General features: G+C 39.7%; 1 protein-coding gene across 2 annotated transcripts in view; it reads left to right on the forward strand.

Annotated features, from left to right (window-relative positions):
* Positions 1-20,480, forward strand: part of LOC124619462 (tRNA-dihydrouridine(16/17) synthase [NAD(P)(+)]-like) — a 539,847-nt gene extending 519,367 nt beyond the window's left edge. For both annotated transcript variants that reach the window (XM_047145875.1, XM_047145865.1), the window contains exons 6-8: positions 8,535-8,689; positions 8,838-9,011; positions 20,166-20,480. In XM_047145875.1, the coding sequence (XP_047001831.1) occupies positions 8,535-8,689; positions 8,838-9,011; positions 20,166-20,420 (584 nt within the window). In that variant the 3' untranslated portion in view covers positions 20,421-20,480. The remainder of the gene's footprint in view (positions 1-8,534; positions 8,690-8,837; positions 9,012-20,165) is intronic.
* The last annotated feature ends 328 nt before the right edge of the window (positions 20,481-20,808 follow it).

The following is a 20,808-nucleotide window of genomic DNA, read 5'->3' on the forward strand; positions in this document are numbered from 1 at the left end:
AACAATGTGCAGCTGTGAAATTTTGTTTTCTTCTTGATAAAAATGCTGCTGAATCTGTTTTAATGTTGAAAACAGCTTGTAACACTACTGCCCTGCTCGGACGTAGGTTAGCTATATAAAGCCTGTACTGTAATAAGTTCACGGGCTTCACCTTATAAACAAGGATTTTAGTACATTAGTTGACCGCGTGTACCTAATAGAAGCAAGATCGGACTTGTACTCAGTCAATAACTACAGTGATGCATCAAGTAAATGTAGAGTATAACTGCTCTTTCGCATGGACAAGAAGTACACACAGTAGGTGCTACCTATAATTAACAATTCGGTCGCCAGCCTACTTAGGCAATGAGTGAGTTTTTCCTTGTACAAGTGGGTGCATGTACAAGCATAGTAACTCGTAGTAATGATGCGTTATATGGCAAAGTTTGGAACCCGAAAAATCCACTGAACTAAAGTTTTCTCTTTTTGATACTAATTTGGACGAGCTACATTTACACAACACCACACAGTAATGATTACTACGAACTGCATTTTGTATGTTGAGCAGACTGAAATCGGGCATAGATTGCCCTAGCGTCGACAATCTTAAAAACACACACACAATATCACTATGAATAATGGAAAAACACTAATACATTTAGGATTAATATAGAATTTAGCTTTACTGGTCAAATCTGATCAGTACACATCAAGGTTTGAACGAATGGACAAGAGAAAAGGGGGGGGCCCTGAAACTGTTATAGTCGTTATACTGAAACTATCTAGTACTGAAGGCAAATTAACACACAAAATTATCAATCTCTACTCTTTTGTTCTTTACAAAATAACTACTCTTTTGTTCTTTACCAATATTTGCAACAGCACACAGAACTATAGATTCCTTTATGGCATAGATTAATCTGCTGATAATTTTCATTAACACAAACATTAAACTTTCAGTTTAGGATACTCGGATTGCACAATACGAGGTAAGGATCCTGTCTAGGTCAGTGATCAGGATAAGTCATGGCTAAAGCAATTCTGGTAAAAGTCACGTTATTATTGAACCATTAGAAACAGTTTCGACACTGGTCCACACAGATACACTTCTAAAGATGAAATAAATGTTTGACCTGTGCAAGTCGGTGCGGCGGTTGGCGGGCAGCGAGATAGCGGGCAGCACGGCACACATACAAGCACGGCTAAGGCTCACACAACATCGGCACTTTCCATCTTCTTAGCGTCGTAATCTTTCCAATTTTGTGCCTCAGAATATAGCCATGCCAAGTAGTCGTCGGAATCGGTTCATCCGAGGCTCAATGGAATCCACTTTTCCTGGGTAGCCTCCTCGGTACAGTATGTGTACTTCCGACTGTTGCTCGCCTCCGACTGTGTTACTGAGCCCGTTGTGCCGATCCGCGCCCAGTGTGCGTTTTCCCGCCTCGCCTGCCTCCACCTTTTCCCGCTCCCCTACAGGTAGGGTATTCACCACAGGTTTTCTACTACACATATCCTAATGCATTACCCACGTATGGACCAAGTGTATAAATTACAATTTTCACATCTTACAATAGTTTTAACATTAAATACACTTTCCTTTGATTACCACATTATTTGAAATCTAACATAAATAATATTCGTTTCAAAAGTTACTCACAGTTTCTTTAACATGACACGAAAAGAATCGAAAAAGAAATTCAACACATTGCTATTATTAATTTATCTAAATTCATAAAAAAAAAATTATTATACGTATAATTCTCGTTACACATGCCCCTGTTTCCAGAAAATTTTCTTAAGTCCAAATTTTATGGGAACACTAAATCTTACAATTATACAGTGGTTCCGAATCTTTACTTAATTGCCCAAAAAGATTTACACTACATATTTCCTTTTACTCACTGTATATAAGTTTACATTTTTTTAAACACTTCAAGAATAACTACTTGTCATTTACTCGAGTGCCTTTTTGCACAGTCCAACTTCCCATCATAACCTCACTAAAATAGCAATTTACTTATTTTTTCTAAATTTCTCAAAGAAATAATTTAAAATTCTGGAATACAAACATTCAACTACAAAAACAATTTCATATTTTGTATACACCATAAGATAATTTGTCACTGCTTGCTTTGAATAGCAGTCCATTTCCTTACTTACTAAACAAAACACACACACATATATTCAGAACATTAATTACATATATTTGCTGCCTATTATGCGGATTTGGGCAGTCCTTCTCACTTCATATTGTCACATCTCCTGGATCACATTTGCAATTTTCCATCGATTATTTATCTGCCCTCATTGGTATTTGGCAGTCCTTCATATTATGGTTTATACACTGCCCATTTTCATTTTTGACAGTCCCATCTTTTATCTGGCTGATAGCATTTATCCTTTCTTTCAGCCCTTTTCTCCATACATTTTTACAGTTACAGTACAATTGGTAATCTGAAACTCACATAACTACATTAGCACACCTTCAAGGGTATACAGACATTTACCAAGATTAGATACATTTAGAATAACTTGGGTTCAGCATAAGATACAGCACATTTACTCGTTCCTAGGTACATACAGTTTCAGGTCCACAATATTTCTTACACCTAAAGGTCTTTTGGATTTTGGGTAGATCAGGTAGTAAGCATTGTCGTGTGGAATATTCTGTATTATATATGGTCCATTATAAATATATTTAAATTTTGAAATTTCATGGTTTAGTTCACTAGACTTTTCGTGGGTTTTTAAAAGAACATAATCTCCAATTTTAAATTTTGAAACCTTTAAATTTTTATTGTATCTTTTAGATCTAGATTCAGCTTTTTGCTTTGCCCTTTTTATCACCAATTCTTTCTTTTGATCCAATCCCAAACTTGTACAAGGTGGAAACTCTAGTTTTTCTTCAATTAAACTTTTACTACTTCTGCCTAACAAAATTTCTTCCGGTGGAAATCCTGTAGTTTCATGATGCAGTGTGTTCATGACATTCTCAAAATCCAATATAAATCTGCCCCAGGCTCTAATTCAACAAACAATAATTCACTTTCAGATAAAACTGAGTTACAGTAATAATGAAGTCATGCATAATGTTTATAATATATAAAAATACAACATCCTGCCCCCTAATCTCTTTATTAACAAGGCAGTCTTTTCTGGTTCATAAAACAGTCACTTAAGTCTGGTGGCTTCTTAGGCTTCTGGAGTTCAAAGTCTTTGCTTACTTGAACTCTTCGCAAAATAAACACAGAGTCGTCAGGTGGCTCTTTCTTTCTTTGTTCGGTCTCAACGTCTGGATTTTGTTTTGATACGTCGTCATCGTTAGGTACAATATCGTACTTAACTGCATCCCCTTTATTTCCACTGATTTTCTCATACCCTCTTTCAGTAAAAGTATATTCATTTTCCTTTACACCTGAAAATTCATCTTCACTAGATTCATCGCTACTCTCTTCCTCAACATCAGATTCACTTAAGTACGCTACTTTTGCACAATAGGGAGCGTTAGTCCATTCATTTTCGTCTATATTTATGTATCTTTCATCATCCGAACTATCGTCGGAATCCGACCATTCCGGATCGCTTTCAGGTTCTAACATAAAAGCTTTTCTGAGACGGGCACTAAGTTCTTCCTCTGTATTGTCGTCAGGTTTAGATTTTAATTCAACCTCCTCTTTTGGCAAAACGGCCTCATCCTCAGCTTTATTCACATCCACTGTGACTTCATATTCGGTGTAATCCTCGTGGACTTTAATTACTTTCAGGTAATCATCTACCCCTTCTACACGGTGCCTCTCGGTAGCAGCTTGTACTATTGGCGGACTGTTAGCAGAAGTTATTTCTTCGTCAATGCTGAGGATTTCGTCCTCCAAATCCTTCCTATCATTAACCTTCATCCTATTGGCGGCACGCGTACTTTGCGCGGCGCTATTTATTCTCCCCTCTTCAATTTTGGGCCACGTCACTTTATGGACGTCCCTACTATCTCTCTTTCCACCAACTAATTTCTTCGCCTCATACTCCCTTTTAAAATCCTCCCACTCACATTGCTTTAGGCCCTTGTACAGATCATCGATCTGCACACGCCAATCAGTTACTTCTGCTAATTCATTATCGCCTTTTACCTCATTGCAAACACTGCTAACCGCACCTCTCTGTGTATTCACAGTTTCAATTATTGTTTCCTTTGCCACGGAATTATCACTCGTAAAATTTTCTTTAGCTCTGACTGCTACATTTGTACCTACTGCTGCCGTATTGCTAGCGGCTTCTTTCCGAACAGATGTTCGGCTAGGCTGGGCCGTTGCCCTCTGATGCTCCACTCGCCTGTTAACATGTAGCGCTCTGTGCGGCAGCGATGATTCATTCAGGCTCACACCTGACGCTTGTTTCGCCACAACACGTCGCGGCGTTCCATGCTCGTCCCTAGCCTGTCTCATTACATTACGGTCGGTCCGGTATCTTTTCTTGAATCGGGGCCGGTATGTATTGTCCGCTTCCGTTTGGCCCGCAACGTTCGCGGAAATTAGTTTCCCGCGTCGTTATTGTTTTGCGCGGTATACCCTCTACCGTGACCTGGATTATTTCCTCTGCCTCTTCCTCTTTGTATTACATTGACGCGAAATCCATCGCCGTCATTTCGTTCGTCATTGTGTCGGTTATTACGGTTACCAAAGTTTTGGTAATTGGCACGACTTGCGCGCCAATGATCTTCGTCTTCGACTCTTTCGAGAAATGCTTGGAAGCTGCGATGATTGCTTCCTACATACCTCTTTGAATCTTCTGGAAGTTTTTTATATAACTCCCAGATAATTTCTGCATCTGATCTTCGACCTCTTAAATGCGTCAATTTCCGGTACCAATGCTCGCAGAAATCTTTCAAAGAATTCCTGCCCCTGTTATCATGTTGTTTGGCCATGATGAACTCCCGCCATAAATGGTCCTGCTTTTGTTCAGACCAATATTCTTCCGTAAATCTCTGCCTAAATTCCTCGAACGTCATTTGTTCGGTATTTAAATTTATTCCCCAGCGCTTAGCATCACCCGCTAAGGCGCTAATTACAACGTTTATCTTTTCCTGATCAGATAAGTGCTCAGGAAATACTCTCTCGCAATTTTTGATAAAATCTAACGGATGCCACCCGTTATGTTTCTTGGCTGGATCGAAGCCTTCCTCGCCTTCTAGCAGCTTCGTAATTGGTGTGCCATTACAGACAACACCAGACCTATCTTTAATTTTGCTTTCCAGATCGAAAATTTTGCCCTGAATTTTCGTAGTATTTTGTTCACAATTTTGAACACATTCGGATACTTTTTTACTTAAATTACTTTCAGTGTCCAAAACTACCTTGTTCAATTGCGATATCCCGTGTTGACATTTGTTTACGACCTCAGTTTTAAGACCGAAAACTTTTTCGTCTACCTTAGTTTCAACCAGAGGTTCTACTTTCTCTTGGATGTTGAGAATTTCAACATCAAATCTACTATTAATGTTTCCAATTTCCTCCTGCATAGTATCCATATTTTTGTTAATGGTATCAATTTCAAATTTCAGAGTATTTACCACAGAACTTAAATTACCCACTTTTTGTTCTACCTGTTCTATTTGTTTACTAATTTTAATTCCCTGTCCTTCGACCTGTGCTTTAATTTGATCCACCTGTGTTTTGAGCTGCTCGTCAACATGTGTTTTAAGCTGATTAACCTGATTGCCGACTTGTTTTTGAAGTTGCTCATTTTGTGTTTTGAGTTGCTCGTTAACGTGTGTTTTGAGCTGATTAACCTGACTACCGACTTGTTTTTGAAGCTGATCATTCTGTCCCGCAATTTGTTTGGTTAATTGTTCAAATAAGTCGTTCATACTTAAAATTTTTATACTGTTTTGTTCTACAGGATCGATGTGTTCCGATTCTACTTCAGAAGTTTCTTTCGGTTCTTTCTTTATCTGTGGTGAATCAAATATGTCAGTGGATTCGTTCACATACCCACTATCATCTACAAAGTCACCCTCTGCTTCCTGTTTTGTCCCTTGCTGTGTCCGAGGCGATCTCAACCTTTCAATCTGTTCATTGACGTGTTCGTGGTATTGTATGTACGCCAACTGTCTTTCGCTAACGCCATCTGTTATCTGGCCGCGTAAACTCCGGCTACTGCCAGCCGCATTCTCCATTTCGCTTGGCGCACCTACCCCGTCTACGTTTCTGTCCATACTAAATGCCAACTACACCACACTATTATACTTGGCTCACACTGCAGTTTCTTTTACTGAACTTTATTGCTATTCGTGCCACTGAACATCCACTGTTCGATCTTTACATTAATTTGTAACCGACAACAGATGGACGTCCTGTCACCGGGAAGCCACTTGTAACACTACCGCCCTGCTCGGACGTAGGTTAGCTATATAAAGCCTGTACTGTAATAAGTTCACGGGCTTCACCTTATAAACAAGGATTTTAGTACATTAGTTGACCGCGTGTACCTAATAGAAGCAAGATCGGACTTGTACTCAGTCAATAACTACAGTGATGCATCAAGTAAATGTAGAGTATAACTGCTCTTTCGCATGGACAAGAAGTACACACAGTAGGTGCTACCTATAATTAACAATTCGGTCGCCAGCCTACTTAGGCAATGAGTGAGTTTTTCCTTGTACAAGTGGGTGCATGTACAAGCATAGTAACTCGTAGTAATGATGCGTTATATGGCAAAGTTTGGAACCCGAAAAATCCACTGAACTAAAGTTTTCTCTTTTTGATACTAATTTGGACGAGCTACATTTACACAACACCACACAGTAATGATTACTACGAACTGCATTTTGTATGTTGAGCAGACTGAAATCGGGCATAGATTGCCCTAGCGTCGACAATCTTAAAAACACACACACAATATCACTATGAATAATGGAAAAACACTAATACATTTAGGATTAATATAGAATTTAGCTTTACTGGTCAAATCTGATCAGTACACATCAAGGTTTGAACGAATGGACAAGAGCAAAGGGGGGGGGCCCTGAAACTGTTATAGTCGTTATACTGAAACTATCTAGTACTGAAGGCAAATTAACACACAAAATTATCAATCTCTACTCTTTTGTTCTTTACAAAATAACTACTCTTTTGTTCTTTACCAATATTTGCAACAGCACACAGAACTATAGATTCCTTTATGGCATAGATTAATCTGCTGATAATTTTCATTAACACAAACATTAAACTTTCAGTTTAGGATACTCGGATTGCACAATACGAGGTAAGGATCCTGTCTAGGTCAGTGATCAGGATAAGTCATGGCTAAAGCAATTCTGGTAAAAGTCACGTTATTATTGAACCATTAGAAACAGTTTCGACACTGGTCCACACAGATACACTTCTAAAGATGAAATAAATGTTTGACCTGTGCAAGTCGGTGCGGCGGTTGGCGGGCAGCGAGATAGCGGGCAGCACGGCACACATACAAGCACGGCTAAGGCTCACACAACATCGGCACTTTCCATCTTCTTAGCGTCGTAATCTTTCCAATTTTGTGCCTCAGAATATAGCCATACCAAGTAGTCGTCGGAATCGGTTCATCCGAGGCTCAATGGAATCCACTTTTCCTGGGTAGCCTCCTCGGTACAGTATGTGTACTTCCGACTGTTGCTCGCCTCCGACTGTGTTACTGAGCCCGTTGTGCCGAACCGCGCCCAGTGTGCGTTTTCCCGCCTCGCCTGCCTCCACCTTTTCCCGCTCCCCTACAGGTAGGGTATTCACCACAGGTTTTCTACTACACATATCCTAATGCATTACCCACGTATGGACCAAGTGTATAAATTACAATTTTCACATCTTACAATAGTTTTAACATTAAATACACTTTCCTTTGATTACCACATTATTTGAAATCTAACATAAATAATATTCGTTTCAAAAGTTACTCACAGTTTCTTTAACATGACACGAAAAGAATCGAAAAAGAAATTCAACACATTGCTATTATTAATTTATCTAAATTCATAAAAAAAAATTATTATACGTATAATTCTCGTTACAAGCTTACCAAGATGATGCTATGGGAAAAACTCAATTGTATGAATGGTTTACTTGGTTTAAAAATGGGAATATGTCAATTGGTGACAAACCTCATTCTGTACATCCATCAACTGCTTGATTCGATGAAAATACGAGAGTTTGTTACTCTAGGTCAGACCATCAATCAAACCTTTTATGTAGAAGTTTTAAGAAGATTGTGCAACTGTGTTTGTGGCAGACAGGAGAGGGATATATTTGTTAGTTGTAATGGAGAGTATTTTGAAGGGGATAAGGTTGTTTTGTAAACAATTTGAAAATATATAGCTTTTAAATAATAATTTTTTGCACCCCTTCATACATATATGTATAATTTCTACAGACTCATTCACTTCACTTTCATTTTACAGCAGTGTTAAATCTGTACAAGTGATAAAAAAAGGGTTTATGCACAGTTCCAAATGCAAGTTAATGGTAGGAATTGCATCAGATGTATTCCTCTAACTTGTACCGTTTTGTTGCATTTACACATTTGTATTTCAGGATATGATTTGGTGCTGCCTCCATGGATCTGTCAGCCGTATGTGCGTGATCCCCCAGAGGTGCACCTCCAGAAAGTGGCACAAAATCAGGCAGCTGGAGGCACTTCAGAGTCTGTGGAGCTGGATACCACTGTTGGCGGTGATGCAGAGAAAGAGGTATCTATCTGTCATTTTAATCTTCTTGATGATCATAATTACTGTTTCTTCTAATCCTTCTGTGACTATAGCGACATAGCTACAGAGTACCACTCCTATTAAGCCTAATTCTGGTATAGTGTCTTTTCACATTATCTCATTGTTCCAGAATCATGATGGTGTCTCTCAGAAAAGGCAAAGGGAGAGCAGTGTAGAATCCACTTGCAGCAAATCTCAATCAAAAAGGTTATTGAAGAAGATGAGGAAACTACAGAGGAACCCAAACAAAGTGTTCAATGGAAGAAAGGGAGTAGAGAAGTGTGCAGAATGTCCCAATCCAATGGTAAGATTTTAATCTCACTGTTGCTCATAAATTTTGCCTTCTCGGGGATACATTGTCTCCCCCCCCCCCCCCCCCCCTCTCCCCTCACTCTTTCTCCTCCCTTAATATCCTACCCCATCACGAATACTAGTGTGCTGTGTGGCAAGGCATAGAGTTTTCAAATGTGAGCCACTACTTCTTGTCTTAAAGTGGCAACTGTATTCACATCAGATATTACACAATAATGTATCATCTATTATCTTCTATGTACCGAAGGCAGCCTATTGGCAACTTGTTTGTCAGTGTCCTCCATAATAATTTTTTTGTGTTTTGCAGAGCTGCATGCAAATTGTATGTTGAGGAATTCACCAGAACATATCCACATTCTGCTTGATTCGATGCATCAGCAATAGGTTGCAACATGTTCTATCTTCAAACAATTCTGAACTGTCAGAGCAGAGATTGTGTATAGTTCTGTAGTGTTAATCATTTGTGTACCCAATCTGTGGTTGCCATTTTCACAGGCATTAGTGCATACATAAAGTGTGCTGTGAAAGTGTGAACAAAGAATCTTTGCAAGTCAAACAGACAAAGAAGCTCTTATTAAGAGGACAGGCCCCCATCTGCCCTACAGATTTACGCATAACTAAGAACATCACAGCAATGGAGATTCCTTTAAGATTTGAACTTACATTTTTTTTTTTTTCTCGATCAGTTTAATGCAATTTATAAGAGTGAGGTTGTGTGATGAAGCAGGCTGGGATCACTTTACTTCCTTTATTGTTTTGCCATCTTCCTCCGTAAATTCCTTTTTTTTTCATTTTTGCCTAATTACCATTAACATGCATTAGTATAATCTGCATTTCCAAAAAAGAGAAAGGTTGGCCCTCAGTCATAAGGAAAATAGCACCAGGCCTAATTTTGTGCTAGTGTATGTAATCAATTTCCTAATTTATTTTCACTGTTAGTTAATGCCTTTGTTACAGGGTGAAATCAGTAATTGTTTCATGACTTAAATTCTATTGTTGACTTATAAACAAGTATAAATTCTGTACAAATTATACACATTTGGAAGAACTACTAGGATTCTGTAATTATTTATTTGGCTCTATTTGAAAACATGTTAGTAAAGCCGGCCCTTAATTAATTCCAAAATAATTACCAGTTGTGTAAAAAGTATTGTTTGTATAACTACATCTGTTAATTTCGTTATTTAAAAATGATTTGGCCTAACCTTTGTGATAGAAGGCACTGTTAAAAAGAAGGAATTTTTCAATGTATTCAGTTAATGGAATGAGTTATGTTTTAATTGTAATTTCTGTAACTTAAACATCGAACAATGTATATTTTCAGTGCCTATTATTGTGGGGATGTATAAAGGATGGATTTTTGGTCCCTATACAGTCAGTCCACAGCCGATTCTCAGACAGGAATTATGTATCGGTTAGAGTAACAACAACCCATCAACTTAACAGTGGAATTAGTGTAACACAAATAGGCCATGTGTTATATCAAGTAATGACAATGTCTGTTCAAGTATTTTGAGAAATAGTGCACACATACCTTATAATTCTACAAGAACTGTGAACTGTGTGGTTAGGTTTTTCTGCTCATAGATGTTCAACAGCAAACTATTGTGACAGCATGCTGATGTTTGCCTGAAACCTATTAATGAGGCTTATCAACATTTACCAGTAGTGAACTGGCCATACAACTGTGTAATATTGGAGGGTTGCGAACAGTGAAAGTAAAGAACTGTGAAACGCAATTGTGCAACTGAACTTCCACCCCCCATTTTTCAGTGAGTGTAACAATGCAGTACGTTTCTACCGATGACTATCAATGAAGAAATAAAGCTGGCAAAAGTCATAGTTGCTCCTCAGAATTAGCTTGGATTTAGGAAACACCATACATGTGAACAATAACTTCCTGTGTCCGCACATGATGTACCAGAAATGTGACTGCCAGTCAACAGCAATATTTATCTTTGCAATTATGTAACTCGATCAATGAATTTGTAACTGGAAAATATCCCATCATGTTTTCTTGTATAATGAGTGCTCACCAGGCACAAAATCTGTGAGAGTACACAAAGGAAGCTTGGTAAAACTGTTATTATTCTCTTTGTATAGAGATATGGTATGCCAAGCAATCTCAGAAGGATATTCAGACAGTTTGTGGTGTTGATGTGTACAGGACATTTACATCTTTGAATAATGGCAGGATAATTCGTAAGTCTCAAACACATCAGCGACTTGATGTAATGCTCTACAGCTTGCATGAAATGTGGATAAATGTAAGATTATTTGGCTCAGTAGCCAGCGATTATCAGACTGAAAATCCAAAGTTATGCAGTTGCCAGTCAGTTCAAGTATTTTTTTTTTGTCACTTATCAGTTCTTTCATCTTTGACAATAATTTGTGTATATGAAAAATCCCAAGTTGCACTGTGGTTTGGAGTTCACATTTAAGTCCTCTATATAGTTGATTGGATACGTCAGTTCATAGATTGGGCTAAACAAGCATTGCAAATTATAAGCAACACACAGAAATAGACATGTGAAGTGCAAATGGATGGCTTCCGTTTATTGCCAAAATTATAGATGTGTCTATGTGCATCTCCAAGGCAGTCCATCTAAAAGATTTTTGTGAGACCTCTTAATGAATAGTGAGTAGTTTGTGCCCATCATCATTTGGTTGGATTAGTGAGGAAATAAGAGGAATTCAGTGGCATTCAGCCACACTTGTAACTGACTATGTCTGTCAGCATGAGAAAGTTATGGGGAAGATCAGGAACCTTACGCTGTCAGAAGAAAGTCAATTTCTTTCTGTGAAACACGGTTGGGCAAGTTTAAATAATCAAAATTATAAAAAGAGTGTTACTTAGTAGTGCTACACACATTGTATAACCCCCAGAAGAACAACAAGATAAGAGAGGTCAAGATGTGTACAAAGGCATCTAGGCTGCATTTTCCTTGTGCACTGTAGCTTCAGAAGAGTGTATTCTTGTATTCATGTATTCAGGTTTCATATTTCATAGATTTCATCCCATGAAGAAGAACCTTCTGTTTGTTCGTAAAATACGCAAGGCAGTAGATAATGATGACCAGAATGATACAGTAGTCATTTACATCTGAGAGGCATTCAGTAAAGTTCTGCAGTTTCCCCTAGTGAACAAAATATGAACTTACAGAATATCGGAATTTATGGAATATTTTAAGTAACAAGAATCCACCAGAACAGAGGTAATAATAAATGTATGCCAATGCAGATTGGTAGAACTGTTCTTATTCTCTTTGTATGTAGATTTGTCAGACAATACCAGCAGCACATGAAAACTGTTTGCTACAATATTATAAGAAGGAAAGCTGCTACTCACCATATAGCAGAGATGCTGAGTCGCAGATAGGTACAGCAGGAAAACTTGCTAGTAATACTGCTTGATGGGTCATGGTTGTAACTAAACACAAATGCAAAAATGATAACAAAAGCTGTTGTATATGTGGGTTTCTCAACACTGGATAGTTGTAGTAAAATGGAGTAAGACCTCCAGAGTATCGATGCATGGTATCGGGACTGACAGTTGATTTTCAACATAAACAGAATCAATGTGTTATACATAAATAGATGGAGTGACCCATTATTGTTTGTTTACAACCATGGGCAACAGTCAAAATGGTGAATATACATTCAGAGCAATCTAAACTGGAACAACCACATAAAACTAGTAGGTGCCTAACTGAGATTTATTGGAACAATGTTAAGGAAATGCAGTTCTCTTATGACTGAAGTCGCTTACTCTTGCTTGACCATCAATGTGGGATCCTTAACAAGTAAGATTAATAAGAGAGATAGGGGAGATCAAGAGAAGAGCGGTGCATTTCACCACAGGCTCATATATTAAGCGCAAGAGTAGAGATTTACTGTTAAAATAAAAGAAAAATATTACTTCCCCCCCCCCCCCCCCATACACACACACACACACACACACACACACACACACACACACACACACATTGTGAAATTATACCTGTCGCATCTTCAACAACATACCATAAGGTGGTTTGTGGAGTCTCTATATGTACAGGGTGTTACAAAAAGGTACGGCCAAACTTTCAGGAAACATTCCTCACACACAAAGAAGGAAAATATGTTATGTGGACATGTGTCCGGAAACACTTACTTTCCATGTTAGACCTCATTTTATTACTTCTCTTCAAATCACATTAATCATGGATGGAAACACACAGCAACAGAACGTACCAGCGTGACTTCAAACACTTTGTTACAGGAAATGTTCAAAATGTCCTCCGTTAGCGAGGACACATGCATCCACCCTCCGTCGCATGGAATCCCTGATGCGCTGATGCAGCCCTGGAGAATGGCGTATTGTATCACAGCCGTCCACAATACAAGAACGAAGAGTCTCTACATTTGGTACCGGGGTTGCATAGACAAGAGCTTTCAAATGCCCCCATAAATGGAAGTCAAGAGGGTTGAGGTCAGGAGAGCGTGGAGGCCATGCAATTGATCCGCCTCTACCAATCCATTGGTAACCGAATCTGTCGTTGAGAAGCGTACGAACACTTTGACTGAAATGTGCAGGAGCTCCATCGTGCATGAACGACATGTTGTGTCATACTTGTAAAGACACATGCTCTAGCAGCACAGGTAGAGTATCCCGTATGAAATCATGATAACGTGCTCCATTGAGTGTAGGTGGAAGAACATGGGGCCCAATGAAGACATTACCAACAATGCCTGCCCAAACGTTCACAGAAAATCTGTGTTGATGACGTGATTGAACAATTGCATGCGGATTCTGGTCAGCCCACACATGTTAGTTGTGAAAATTTACAATTTGATCACATTGGAATGAAGCCTCATCCGTAAAGAGAACATTTGCACTGAAATGAGGATTGACACTTTGTGGATGAACCATTCGCAGAAGTGTACCCGTGGAGGCCAATCAGCTGCTGATAGTGCCTGCACACGCTGTACATGGTAAGGAAACAACTGGTTCTCCCGTAGCACTCTCCATACAGTGACGTGGTCAACGTTACCTTGTACAGCAGCAACTTCTCAGACACTGACATTAGGGTTATCGTCAACTGCACGAAGGAGTGCCTCATCCATTGCAGGTGTCCTCCTCGTTGTTCTAGGTCTTCCCCAGTCATGAGTCATAGGCTGGAATGTTCTGTGCTCCCTAAGATGCTGATCAATTACTTCGAACATCTTCCTGTCGGGACACCTTCGTTCTGGAAATCTGTCTCGATACAAACGTACCGCGCCACGGCTATTGCCCCGTGCTAATCCATACATCAAAAGGGCATCTGGCAACTCCGCATTTGTAAACATTGCACTGACTGCAAAACCATGTTCGTGATGAACACTAACCTGTTGATGCTAGGTACTGATGTGCTTGATGCTAGTACTGTAGAGCAATGAGTCGCATGTCAACACAAGCACCGAAGTCAACATTACCTTCCTTCAATTGGGCCAACTGGCGGTGAATCGAGGAAGTACAGTACATACTGACGAAACTAAAATGAGCTCTAACAAGGAAATTAAGTGTTTCCGGATACATGTCCACATAACATATTTTCTTTATTTGTGTGTAAGGAATGTTTCCTGAAAGTTTGGCCGTACCTTTTTGTAACACCCTGTATATATAGAACAGTATGTTGTTCACTGGCACACCAACATCAAATAATAATAATAAATTTGAAACCTAAGGATAATTTCATTCTGTGTATGTTCCTGTGCAAAGCTATGCAAATCATTTTTATTTTCCAGCCAGGATATCCCACAATTATTACAACACATTAATAGAAACTTTGTATAAAACCCGAAAGAAATCATATAGACTAACCCCTACTACAATCATTTCAAGACAATGCTGAAAATAATCATGTTCCAAATATACACTCAGCCACTATGCTGAAAGATTGAACTACTGCTCTCTATCACACTATGGAAAATCCAGGGTGGAATGTTGACCCACCACCTCCCAAAGTCCCACTGTCCAGCCAAAACGGGACATTCTTCTTGTGACACAGTAGCACCCAGGACTGGAGCAACTGAATCACATTGTATTCCAGGGCTTCAACTACCTCTCATCGTGCCCTAAAATACAGAACGTCCTACCCACTGTCCTTTCACCCCTCCCACAGTGATATTCCACCTACACAACATTGAGGTCCATCCCTACTTCATCCCTGCTCCCAACTCCTTGCCTCATGGCTTATATCCCTGTAATAAACCTAGATGCAATACCTGTCCATACATCCTCCAACCACTGCCTTGTCCTGTCTAGTCATAAGCATTATTTATCCAGTCAAAGGCAGGGTTACCTGTCAAAGCAGTCATGTGATCTGCAAGCTAAGCTGCAACCACTGTGCTGCATTCTACATCTACATCTACACACGTCAAAAAAAGTTTTGCATCACCTCGATTCTGAGAGTTCTGGAACCTGTACAGAAAACTGGAATGGAGATCAACATAAACATCACTTCCGCCCTTTTTATTGCTCATGAAAACCACACATTGCATGTTGTACCACCATACAGTGAGACCTTCAGAGATGGTGGTCCAGATTGCTGTACACACTGGTACCTCTAATACCCAGTAGCATTTCCTCTTGCATTGATGCTTGTCTGTATTCATCGTGGCATACTATCCACAAGTTCATCAAGGCACTGTTGGTCCAGATTGTCCCACTCCTCAATGGCGATTCAGCGTAGACCCCTCAGAGTGGTTAGTGGATCACGTCATCCATAAACAGCCCTTTTCAATCTATCCCAGGCATGTTCAATAGGGTTCATGTCTGGAGAACATGCTGGCCACTCTAGTCAAGCAATGTCGTTATCCTGAAGGAAGTCATTCACATTATGTGCATGATGGGGGCGTGAATCGTCGTCCATGAAGATGAATGCCTCACCAATATACTGCTGATATGGTTTCACTATTGGTCAGAGGACGGCATTCACGTATCGTACAGCCGTTATGGCATCTTCCATGACCACCAGTGGCGTACGTCAGTTCCACATACTGCCACCGCAAAACAGCTGGGAACCTCCACCTTGCTGCACTTGCTGGACAGTGTGTCTAAGGGGTTCAGCCTGACCGGGTTACCTCCAAACATGTCTCCAACAAATGTCTGGTTGAAGGCATATGTGACACTCACTGGTGAAGAGAACGTGATGCCAATCCTGAGCGGTCCATTCAGTATGTTGTTGGGTCCATACGTACTGCGCTGCATGGTGTTGTGGTTGCAAAGATCTTGCCATGGATGTTGAGAGTGAAGTTGCACATCATGCAGCCTATTGCGCACAGTCTGAGTAGTGACGTGATGTCCAGAGGCTGCATGAAAAGCATTATTCAACATGGTGGCATTGCTGTCAGGGTTCCTCCGAGCCATAATCTATAGGTAGCAGTCATCCACTGCAGTAGCAGCCCTCAGGAGGCCTGAGTGAGGCATGTCATTGACAGTTCCTGTCTCTCTGTATCTCCGCCATGTCCGAACAACATCACTTTGGTTCACTCCAAGATGCCTGGACACTTCACTTGTGTGTACCTCTTTTGTGGTGGAATGACTGGAACTGATCAGCCGTCAGACCCCTTCCGTCTAATAGGCGCTGCTCATGCTTGGTTGTTTACATCTTTGGTCGGCTTTAGTGACGTCTCTGAACAGTCAAAGGGACTGTGTCTGTGAAACAACATCCACAGTTAATGCCTATCTTCAGGAGTTCTGGAAACCGGGGTGATGCAGAACTTTTTTTGATGTGTGTATATGGATATTCTACAAATCACACTTAAGTGCCTGGCAGAGGGTTCATCGAAACACACGCTATAATTCTCTATAATTCCAATCTCGAACAGCATGCGGAAAAAATGAACCCTTATATTGTTCCGTGAGAGCTTTGATTTCCCTTATTTTATGATGATGATCATTTCTTGCTATGTGGGTCGACATCAACAAAATATTTTCATATTTGGAGAAGAAAGTTGGTGATTGAAATTTTGTGAGAAGATTCTGCCACAGTGTAAAACACCTTTGTTTTAACGATGTTCACCCCAAATCCTGTGTCACGTCAGTAACACTCTCTCCCCTAGTTCTCGATAATACAAAACGTGCTGTTCTTCTTTGAACTTTCTTGATGTTTTCCATGAATCCTATCTGGCAAGGATCCCACACCATGCAGCAGTACTCCAGAAGAGTACGGGCAAGCTTGGTATAGGCAGTCTCTTAAGTAGATCTGTTGCATCTTCTAATTGTTCTACCAATAAAACACAGTCTTTGGTTCACCTTCCCCACAACATTTTCTGTGTGTTCTTTCCAATGTAGGTTGTACGTAATTGTTTTTAGTTGAATTTATAGCCTTTACAGTTGACTGATTTATCATGTGACTGAAGTTTAGTGGACTCCTTTCAGCACTCTTGTGGATGACTTCGCACTTTTCATTATTTAGAGTCAATTACCAATTTTTGCACCACACAGATATCTTTTCTAAATTGTTTTGCAATTTATTTTGATCTTCTGATGACTTTACTAGTTGATAAATGACAGTGTCATCTGCGAATAGCCTAAGAAGGCTGCTCAGATTGTCTCCCAAATCATTTGTATGGATAAGGAACAGCAAAGGGCCTATAAGACTACCTTAGGGAACGCCAGATATCACTTTTGTTTTATTCAAAGACTTTCTGGCAGTTACTACAAACTGTGACCTTTCTGACAGGAAATCACAAATACAGCACATAAACTGAGATAATGTTCCATAAGCACAGAATGTGACTACAAGTTGCCTGTAAGGTACAGTGTCAAAAGCCTTCTGGAAATCTAGAAATACAGAATCAGTTTGAAATCCCTTCAACACTTCATGTGAGTAAAGAGCTAGTTGTGTTTCACAAGAACTATGTTTTCTAAACCTTTCTTGCTTGTGTGTTGATAGACCATTCTCTATGAAGTAATTCATGATGTTTGAACACACTATATGTTCCAAAATTCTGCTGCATATCGACATTAATGATATGGGCATATAATTTAGTGGATTACTCCTACTGCCTTTCTTGAATATTTATGTGATATGTGCAGCTTTCCAGTCTTTGGATACAGATCTTTAGTTGAGCGAACAGTTGTATATGAATGTTAAGTGTGGAGGTACTGCATCAGCATACTCTGCAAGGAATCTAATTGGTATACAGTCTACACTGGAAGACTTGCTTTTATTAAGTGATTGAAATTCATCACTATTCCAAGGATATCTACTTCTAAGTTACTCATGTTGGCAGCTGTTCTTGTTTCGAATTCTGGAATATTTATTTCGTCTTCCTGGGTGAAGGAATTTCAGAAGGCTGTGTTTAGTATCTCTGCTTTGGCAGCACTGCCATCGATAGAATTTCCATAGCTATCATGCAGAGAAGGCATTGACTGTGTCTTGCCACTAGCATATTTTACATACGTCCAGAATCTCTCTGGATTTTCTGTTGTGGAAACTATTATAAGCATCTTGCATTGAATTCTGCGCTAAATTTTGAGCATCTGTGAAAGATCACTGATCTTGGAGATTTTGCTTTTATTTATGTTTGGCATGCTTTTTTCATTGCTTCTGCAACAGTCTTCTGACCTGTTTTGTGTACCAAGGCAGATCAGCTCCATCTTTTGTTAATTTATTTGGTATAAATATCTCACTTTGAACTGAAGCCACATCTGGTCTGCACTTACATTGGTAATTTGGAAGGAGTGGAGATTGTCTCTCAGGAAGGCATCAAGTGAATTTTTATCTGCTTTTTTGAATGGGTACATTTTTCACTTATTATTTTTATAAGATTTTGGAGCTACAACATTTGCTCTCACTACGACAACCCTGTTTTCACTAATCCTTTTATCAGTTTTGATACTCAAATTTGGCTCAGGATTATTTGTTGCTAAGAGGCCATGACACCAACAATCTGTCAGTCCACATGAATGGTGACCAACAAACTTTGGTGAAGAAACAGCTGGACCAACGAATTACTGAGCATGCTGCCCAACACAACATTCTTCACTGGAGTGACTTCTTCATGGCCTGTCCTATATGGATCCTTTCTTACAACATCAGCTTTTCTGAACTGTGTGGGTGGGAACTTTCCCTGGAGTATATCCTACATTCCCATAATCCACCTGTCTTCACCCTGCATTAGTCACTGTCCTTCATGCACATATCATGTTCCCTGCTCCCACTCCAGCCCTGCACTACACAGCCTTCTGTTCCCCCAACACACCCACAATCATTTTTCCTGTCCTCTACATCTCTCCTTTTCGGCACCCCCATCCCCTCATCTGAGTAACGTCCCCACTGTATCTAGTTGTCCTACTCTGTCCCTGTGTGCTCCCACAAGCAGCACTTTACTGTCTCCCACCCGCTTCCCTGCTATCCCTTCCATTCCCTCCTTCCCTCCCCAGCCTCCTCCATACCCCCACCACCCAGATTGCTTCTTCCATCATGTGCAGTTGCTCATAGTCCGGCCTCAGTGGCCAGAGACAGTAATCATGTGAGTATGAGTTGTGCTTGCGTGAATGTGTGTGTTCTGACTACTTTATAAGAAAGCCTTTTGGCCAAAAGCTTACATTTGGCCTGTCTGCAACTTGGCACCTGCTCTATATGGTGACTACAGTTCTATGTCTATTTCCTTGGGTGTCCCACAACAGTTGAAACATTTCTTGCTTGACCAGTGTTTCTACTCTGAACTTGTGAAACATCATAATAAGTAAAACTCATTTACCAAATATTGTTATTCATGTATTAAGTCACTTCATACTAAAAACAATGTACTAAAAATGATTCTTTGACTGAATAAAGAAATATGCTTAACATTTCTTTTCAGTTTTTCTAATTTATTAGAGCTCGGAGTGCCTGTTCATGTTGACCATGGTGCCTTCTATTCCAAAGCCTTTTGAGTGTTTTGTCTGGCTTCTTATATAGCTCCAGAATGCACAAACTTAAAATCCTTAAGCTTTCTTTGACTCCTCTACAAGAATAATTTATGGATATTTTCCACTACTGTCAAAATTTTCCCGTTATTTTGTTGTGTGCGCTTAATGTAAAGATGAGATACATATGCCAACACAGTGTTTCACCTGTGTAAATATAGTGCAAGTTCTTTCTCAAACTGTGCCTCTGCCATCCTGTTGCAGGGCACTAAATGTGAGCACCAGTTATGCAAAGCATGCTGCCGAACACTGTGTTATACGCAAGATAAGGATTGCCCTGGACACCGCATTCTTATTAAGACAAGGCGAGAAAGGGCACGGCACTTTGCTGCTTTGCAACACCAGCCCCAGGAGGACAGTTGTCAGCCGGGTGAAGATCTCGATGGGGGGGTGGATATGGACAAGGAAGACAAACAAGATATAGAAGGATGCCTTTTAACTGCAGAAAATGAGTCATAACATGGACTACTGGTGTTTCATAACACTGTATCTATTGTAAATAAAATTTGTTACATTGTTTGTTTGCTGTTATTATTTTGTTAAATGAAACTATATGTATAGCAGTGGCAGGAGAACACACTTATAAAGCTATTAATGTTTGCAAGCTTTCAGAGCTCTGGAAGCTTCCAAACTTTAATACCTTTTGTATATGTGCTCTCCTGTTGCCACTTGTTGTGTAAATTTTACAATTTTTTATCTATCCAATTACACTTTATTTTCAAAATTTGATCATTTTATTGATAAAACACACACACACACACACACACACACACACATACACACACTCTATCCTCCATAAGTTTGGAAACACCATGCTGCTTATTGCAACAGAGCAAGATGAGAGTGA

This window comes from Schistocerca americana, chromosome 1, assembly GCF_021461395.2.
Source record: "Schistocerca americana isolate TAMUIC-IGC-003095 chromosome 1, iqSchAmer2.1, whole genome shotgun sequence".
In the NCBI taxonomy this organism is placed as follows: Eukaryota; Metazoa; Arthropoda; class Insecta; order Orthoptera; family Acrididae; genus Schistocerca; species Schistocerca americana.